Source organism: Triticum aestivum, chromosome 6B (genome assembly GCF_018294505.1).
Source record: "Triticum aestivum cultivar Chinese Spring chromosome 6B, IWGSC CS RefSeq v2.1, whole genome shotgun sequence".
NCBI classification, from domain to species: domain Eukaryota; kingdom Viridiplantae; phylum Streptophyta; class Magnoliopsida; order Poales; family Poaceae; genus Triticum; species Triticum aestivum.
Genome location: NC_057810.1, coordinates 50,179,517 through 50,187,829, shown reverse-complemented (window position 1 = coordinate 50,187,829; position 8,313 = coordinate 50,179,517). Strand labels below are relative to the sequence as shown.

Genomic DNA, 8,313 nt, shown 5'->3' with positions numbered 1-8,313 from the left:
TTAGTTTTACGAATACTTTTATTTAAATTCACAGTCATTTTTAATTCAGGACCATTTTTTATTCGCTAATTGTTTCAAACTGGTGAATATTCCCTGAGTTGGGAAACTTTTAAAAAAATTACGAACATTACTTTGAATTCGTACAATTTTTTTTACTTGGCGAAGATTTGTGATAAAAAAAACATAAAACTGGGCATAAACCCCTTCCGGTGGGCTCTTTGCGGACAAGTCCAGATGCATGTTTGGTGAGTGTCGTGTGTTGCATCGGCAGCAAAGACCCCGGACGCTTCTCCGGCTGGCGCCGACGCCTCACCACAGCTCCTCCCTTCCTCCGGATTCACGAGAAATCCACCACAGCACAGGCAGGCCCACGACCCAGAGGTGTGCTTGAAGCCGAAGAGGCGGCGCGAGATGGACGGGTGCTTGCGCAAGGATCTGGCGCTCCAGCCCGGGGCGCACGCCCGCCGCCTGTTTGTGAAAATGCCGCAGACACTCGTCGGAGTCCCCGGCTCATGGTGGGTGTGTGGCCTGTCCATCCCTGCGCGCGTGCGCGCTTAGGCAAGCCGAAGGCGCCTGTGGGAATGCGGCCTCGCGTCGAGCACCGGCTGCTGAAAGAATCCCCCGCGTGGGACTGGTGAGCTCCATCCCACCTTGTGAATTTCGAAGTTTGTTATGTGATGCAGAATGGTCTGGTTGTCTCAGATCCGTTTTGTTTCTAAATTGAAGGTTCTTTGATCTCCATTTGCCTTTTATGGATCTTGTTTTCTCCCGGTCCAAATAGAAGAAACTGGTGCTGCCAGAGTAGTAGGATTTTGATGATGCAACTTCTGTCCACTGATGAAAAGGAGTTGGTGCAGGCTGCAAACGCATCCAAAGAGATCCAGGCGGAGTTTGGGGGAAACGCGTAGACTTTTATTTGCAAAATAAGAGGGGTTGCAGTTGCACAGTTAGAAAAATATGAAGTGGAAGACGTACGTGGTTCCATGTTGATGGATTTTTTGCTGGTTCCAAAAGATGCACTGTCGCAACCTTTTGAATTTCCTGTGCATGTGGGACCCTCGCGTGGAGCTATATTGTCGTTGTTTTGCTTTGTTTTTGACTGGATGACTGGACTAGTCGGGCCTTGGCTGGTGAGTGGTGACCGGTGGGTGCTACAATCTACCCAAATGGCATTGGTTTTCTTCTCCAAAGGTTTCTCTTGTCCCTGTAGCTGTAGGATGACGGATCGCTAGTCGTGCAAGCAAGCAAGCAGAGAGATAGAGAGCGAGGACATGGACATCGCGCAGCCTGCAGGGGCGGATGCGGTGAAGCTTGTGGTGATGATCGTTCAGGCAGCTCAGACAGTTCGCCACAACAAGAAGACCTGCCAGCAGCTCGTCAACCGCGCGCAGATGATCGGTGACCTGCTGGAGAAGCTGCAGGGATCGGAGAAGATGCGGCAGCCAGAGATACAGAGCCCGCTGAAGGTGCTCGAGGGGGTCCTAGGCGAGGCCCACGCGCTCGTCAAATCATGCCAGAACAGCAGCTATGTATACCAGCTCTTGATGGGCCGGAAGCAGGCTGATCAGTTCCGTGTTGTGCAAAATAAAATAGACTCGTATCTCCTGCTCTTCCCACTCATCAGCCACATCGAAACTGCAGCTCAACTGGACCAAATTCTGAATGCCGTACGGCCACAGGTACGCTAGTGACCAACCAACAAAGTTGTTCTTTTCCCAGGCCACGTTTGGTGCATCAAATAAATGCAATGGATTTGTTTTCTGAAGTGTGTCTGTGTACGAGTAAATAATATGGAGCATTAATCTCATGAGTGTGAAAAAAAAATACATACCTATGTTGCCATTGCAGGCTGCTGAAGTGATGCCAAAGTTACTTAGTGGCTGCTCAAACTACAGTGCTACTAGGTGCTCATCTGGTGATGCCAGGTTAGAGATATGTGGTACCTTCCCAGAAAAAGAACCAGAATATATGCAATATACCTTTTGTTATAACATATGCCCTGTTTCATGCATGTTTATATGAAGATAATGAAAGATTCACTGCTAGTCTTTTCAAAAGAACAAATTCAACTCTGCCCGTCAATTCAATTAGCAACTCATGGGAAATTTAGTGAAGTTTTCAGGTAGGAATTTAAGAAAGAATAGCCCACTTGGTGATTTATATTCAGTAACATTTCTGTTGTAGTTCTTGTTCTAGTCTTTCAATGATGTCTAAAAATCTATCCTCGTAGAAAATATAAATGATGATTGTTGAATTTCTTAGCGGCTATATTTCCCTGTATGAAACTTGCGACGTAAACTGTGGGTTGAAGTATTTACTCCTGTCTATTGCGCTACTACATCTTACACACGCACTGTCTGAATTGAACACAAACTCTAGAGTGGATTTCCACGTTGGTATTCAACTCAAAGTCTATCGGTTCAGACCCATCAAGCGTGACTATTTGATTATATGGCCACGGAAACGGATCCAACAACTAAAATAACTAGGATGATAGAATGTGTGATTTCTCGCATTGATTGCACAAATGGTAGTTTGCAAGTACGCATCCTCATTCCTCAATTAATCTTGGAATTTTTTTTTAGTTATTTGGTTATATGTTTGCAAAGTTACCATACAAGAACAAAGCTAGAATAACAGCACATGATTTGAAATATTTCCATTCGTTTTTATATTTGATAGAATTACTTTGTGTAAACTCCATTCAGACAGTATCCAGTTTATGTACATGGCAGAGTTAGGTTTTGTCAAATTCATGAAAACAGTACACGACTGAACCTTCTATTGACAGTGATTTGTAGGGTAGAAAGGTTACATCTTTCTTGCTGAGATACTCATAATAAAATTCACTGACCACACTATGTTCCTTGAAAGAATTTCACATTATATATTTTTTATTGTTCTGCAACGGCAGGATTGAAGTTTGTGGTATATCCGGAAGAGTTCACGCAATAAATGAGCCATTTGCTGTAAAGGAAAGCCAGCAAGCAGGTATTTCAGCAGTCCTATTTACTGGTTATATAGCGATATCTTATCCTCCCACAATTCATTTTTTTCCCATGGAATCCTTGAATAGTTCATTAACTGTACCTAATGTTGAAGTTTTCTTTACTACCTCAGTGATCCCCCTGACTATATTTTTTAAATATCCCCAGTTGCCTAGACAATATACTTATTCTTCAACTATCGCTCCATGATACAACAATTCTTAGATGAGTTTCTCTCTGTAGGTTCCTCAAATGTTGTCGAATCATTATCAACCAAACAAAGCAGAATGAGGCGCCATTGCTGTGGACAGCATAAGGAGTCACCCACAATTCATAGGCTTACTGGTGACAAAGGTATGGGTGAGCTAGAAATCAGTAATTCAACATGGAAACTCAATTTACCCTTATTCATTCAATTTTGTAACCTTATGGTTCTTACTGGATTGTTTCTTATTCAGTCCTATTGTTCTATGTTATACTGGGACAAAACCTGAGAGCATAGATTGCCATAATGAATCTCAAACTTCTTTTTCATAACAGTCTCCTTCAAGTTCACTTTCTTCCAGTTGGTGGATGCTACCAAAAGTTTCTGCCCTGCAAACCAGATTGGAAAAGGTACCTTTGGCTGTGTTTACAAGGTAAGATTATGATCATCTGCATTACCGTATTGTTCTTTAGGTGCCCCAGTCAGTTCAGTTTGTTCCTAAATATTGATCGTCTGCATTCGTTGTTTGCATTCAGGGTCGACTACATGATGGATTTGAAGTTGCAATCAAAAGACGTTCTGAAGTTCCTCCGTCACCTAGTAAATTGGATTTCCAAAATTTGGAGTTTAGCAATGAGGTTTGCTTTCTTACTGAACTTCAGCATACCAATATTGTCAAACTTCTGGGATGCTGCATCCATGGAGCAGAGAGAGTTTTGGTCTATGAATATATGGCCAATGGAAGCTTCGATACCTTCATCTTTGGTACATGTTCACCAGTCACCACTGGTTAATTTACTTTGGATTTGGACCAGATTTTCTGTGACCATCTAGTAATCTCCTTGGCTTAACATCTTTAGGTGCAAGAACAAAAAGGGCCTATCTTGACTGGCCCACGCGCTCCAAAATAATGAAAGGGGTGGCTGAAGGACTTCTGTATCTTCATAAGCAGTGTGGGCTATACATTATACATGGAGATTTAAAGCCAAGTAACATTCTCTTGGATTCTGACATGAATCCCAAGATCTCTGATTTTGGCATAGCTAGGAAGTATAGCCCCGGTGTGGATGAAGAGTTTACTGACCGCGTAGTGGGCTCGACGTAAGATGTTATTTGGATTCTGGTTGATATATACAGCAAAGTTCCATTTCATGTTTTCATTTTTCTGAATAAGCCCATTTTATTTCCATGTTTCAGTGGTTTTATTGCCCCAGAATATCAGAAAAGAGGACTTTTCTCAACAAAGTCTGATGTGTATGGCTTTGGAGCATTGCTTCTTGAGGTCATCAGTGGCAAGAGGTGCTTCTCACTTTCGAGTGGAGCTGATTATGGTGTTTTGAATAAGAGGGTAAGTAAAACCTTTTCAATCATATGCATGTGCCTCTCCCAACTATCCACTTAATGCTACTCATCTGCACTACCAGTTGCTTCTGTAATGAGTTCTGTGTATCACCTCAGGCCTGGGTGTTATGGGGTAGAGGAAGATTGATGAAGATTGTCGACCCTCACTTACGCGGTGAATCTCATGCAGCAGAGATAGTGAGGTGCATCCAGATAGCATTGCTGTGCGTCGAGGAAGACGCGGCGAACCGACCCACCATGCAGGAGGTTGTTCTGATGCTAAGCTGCCAGAGTGTTGCGTTGCCAACACCTCAGCGCCCGGCTTACCTGAATGCTGAAATGGCAAAGCCTACAATTTAAGACCACGGAACTCTTCTTTCTGCCAGAACAGGTTTGTAATCAAAGTTGCAGATATTGTACATCGACTCTGTTGTGTGTGTTTTGTGGCATAGCAGCTCAAGTACTACCTGATGTTTTCATCTGCTGGGTAAAGAAGCTGTAGAAGATATTAATCAAGAGTGTTGAGACCAAACTCATTTCAGGCAGCATAATGTTGCAACTGATGTCACGGAAAACGTAATTTGTCCCTTAGAATTTTTGTTGTTGTTTCTGAAGATTCCTCCAGGTTGAACGTAACAATTCCAGTCCTTTATTTTACCATTTTTTCGATATTACCTAGAGAAGAGTTGTTGATCGAGTGAGAGACGTGCCAGTGGCTTAGACCATCTACAGCTGGACATGGCAAATCCGGCCCTTCAAGCACGGGCGCGTCCGCGGACATTGATCGGCCACTCCTCAAATTGCGTCGGCCATATCCACGTATCTAATATCCGATCCCCTGTATACATATTAAACTATGCAAGGTTGATAAAAAGAATGTATATCACGAGCGGACATAGAAACGGACATACAAATGCTGCAGGATCCGTTCACCAAAAGATCACACCTGGATCTTCAAAAGATCACTAAAGTTCACATAATGTACATAATACGACGAACAACTTTAAACTACATCTATAAAGTAGAAATTAAAGTGGAGAAGGCGGATCTTCACCACTTCCTCATCGGCCCTTTCCCCTTCCAGGGGCCGGCACAGTTGTAGGCGTCGACGGCGAGTGGTGGATGGTCTGAGTCGTCGGACGAGGAGCCATAGTCATCGTCGGAGGAGGAGGAGGAGGAGGAGGAGGAGGACTCGGCAAGGATGATGAGCCCTTTGAGCCCCCGAACGGCCCTGTCCTGCTGTCGCTTGAGCTTCGCTAGCCCAGCCGCCTCCACCCTTGCCTCCGTCGCCTCGCGCTCGGATTGCTCAATGGCAATCCGGAGCACCTTGGCGTTCTTCCGGCGGACCCACCGAGCGTATGTATCCTCCGTCGTAAGCGACGAGCGGTAGACCCAAGTGAGGAGCCGCTCGTCCTCGTTGGGCTCCATGCGACGGCGCACAATTTTCTCTGCCGCGTCCTTCTCCCTTGCCCGCTGCCTCTTGCGACGGGCGGTGCGTGCCTCCGACTCCGCCGTTCGCATCCGGGCCGACGGGGCGGGCACAAGTACCCACTGCTGCCTACGTGCGGGAGCTGGAGCCGGTGGGGGGCATGGAACGGTGTGGCGGAGGCGTGGAGTGTGCAGTCCTCGTAGAGCCACACGCGGGCCGGGAGGGGCCAGTGCCGGCGCCTGCTCTCCGCCGGCAGGGGAAAGGCGAGACGGCAGATCCAAAATTGCCCTCCATGTCCACCTTGGACCTCTCGACGGCAATCTGAAGGTCCAGCTCCTTGTCGGCATCCATGTTGGAGTCGGAGCGGCTGCCAGAGCTCGACATGGTCGCCAGAGTCATTGGACTGGATCAGAATCGAAGAAACCGGAGAAGAGACGAAGCAAGAGCCGAGTGAACTGAGGTAGGGTTTCCCGATTTGGGATATTTATGGAGACGGAGTGGGGTTAGGATGGGCCGGGTTGACGTGGCGGAGGCGGACGCGCCCGGGCCGCCCGAAAATCCGTTCTAAATTTGGGCTGGAGTGCTCGAAGGGGACACTACCGGGCCCCCAGCAAAACTATCGATCGACGCACACACGGGATACTTGAACGAGACGGCAGTCCTTCGCTGGCTCGCTTTTTTTTATGGGAAACACTTCCTATCATTCATCTGATAGGAAGCAAACATCAGACCGATCCCTTGCCGTTAATTTCAACACCATCGCACGGTCCAGAGCTCGTTGAGAAAATCGGTTCAATGCACCCGATTACCGTGCACCTTCCTTCAATTACGTACCTCATAACTCCCTCGTCCCATCTCTGTCCCAAAAATCTCGCCACTTTCTTCTTCCTCTCTCCTGCCTACCTCACCGATGAGACGTCGTGCCTTAGTTCTCTCCACCATCTAACCCTCACCACGGCGGAGCTCACCCTCCCTGCCCTGCTTGTGATGCACCGAATTGCCTAACTCGCAATCCTCCTCGCATCCATCTAATATATCTGTTGTTGTTGCCCAGGTTTGGATCCCTTGCCCCACACGAACTGCACCATGATCCAATGCGGCACCCGGTCCACCGCTTCAGTGCTAGACCCCGTCTCTTTCCTTACCAGATTGTGCATGTTGCTTGCTATCCAAGGTGAGATGGAGCAGCGCCATGGTGCTGTGATGTCCAGGGCAGCGGCGATGCGCAGGATGCTTTCGAGTGGTGGGGCATGCAACTTCGAGCATATGCCTACAATGGCAGCTGCAACAATTGAGGTGGGGGCAAGAACTTTTCCCAGGGGACTACCTCCCATCCAGGTCAACCTCGCTGGACTGTGTGTGGCCATGCCGTTCTTTCCCGTTCGCTGGAGTCTCGTCGCCTTCCATGTCGCTTGCTGCTTTGGTATCCACCATCGTCATCGCAGTGGTTAATATGTGAAGCTTGTATGGAAGCATACTTTCCAATAGATGGAAGCAAATTCGTAGACAATAGGAAGCATGTCATATGAACATATGAACCACTCTAATGTTGACCGCTTAAAGAAGCAAATATACAGCCTCGCAAAAGAAGAGAAGCAATGAAACATATTTTGTAAATGGACGAAGCATGGTAGCTTCATGAATAGTAACATTGTACCACTCACATTGAAACTTCTCCATGTTGCCGAGGAAGCAAGTTCTTAGTCAGACGAAACATAGTATTCATGCGATTGAAAAGAAAGAAATTATTACATTAGGCAAAAGTATACGTCGTGTCGAAGAAATAATCCCAAAAAAGATTAAATTATTACTGGAAACACATTTCTCTAGGTGCAAGAAAGTATAACAACACACGTTGGACAAGTTTTTGTCACATTTTCAGCTAGATGCACATTTGCAATTCTGTGTTTTTTGTTGTTGTTTTGGAAATAAAACAAACTATTAGATTGAAGTAAAGTTCAGCTGCGCTTGAAGCAAATTCTCTAATCATTGGAAACAAAAATTTCATTGCATCAAGGGAAAAAATTTAGTACATTACAAACAATATTTTGATGGATAGAAGCAAATCCGAGTACTGTGGAAGCAAATTTATTAGCGTTGGAAACATTTTTGTGAAATAAAATTTCCTACAAATAACAAAAGTAAAAGCGGAAAACTACAGAATAACTAGGGTAACATTTTATCCTCCCGTGATTTTCGGCTGGAGTTAATAGCAAACCGAAATCAGGGGATCCCTTTTATATAGAAACTAACTACGGCAACAGATGTGCACGTTATGAGTGGAGGTCTAATCAACGAACCACACCGCTCTAATCCAATGGTTACGGGCTGGTCTGATAGGATGATAGCTA

At 45.7% G+C, this 8,313-nt stretch overlaps 1 protein-coding gene across 2 annotated transcripts; it reads left to right on the top strand.

Moving 5' to 3' along the window:
* The first annotated feature begins 234 nt into the window (after positions 1-234).
* On the top strand, positions 235-5,283 carry LOC123135693 (G-type lectin S-receptor-like serine/threonine-protein kinase B120). Of its 2 annotated transcripts, none has more exons than XM_044554871.1 (10): positions 235-634; positions 858-1,679; positions 1,849-1,925; positions 2,915-2,991; positions 3,231-3,341; positions 3,528-3,625; positions 3,729-3,957; positions 4,053-4,293; positions 4,390-4,540; positions 4,651-5,283. In XM_044554871.1, the coding sequence occupies exons 2-10, from the start codon at positions 1,272-1,274 to the stop codon at positions 4,891-4,893; spliced, it is 1,635 nt and encodes a 544-aa protein (XP_044410806.1). In that variant the 5' UTR covers positions 235-634; positions 858-1,271; the 3' UTR covers positions 4,894-5,283. The 2 variants fall into 2 exon arrangements, with proteins under 2 accessions (XP_044410806.1, XP_044410805.1); XM_044554870.1 differs by having other exon boundaries at positions 727-1,679.
* Positions 5,284-8,313: the final 3,030 nt, after the last annotated feature.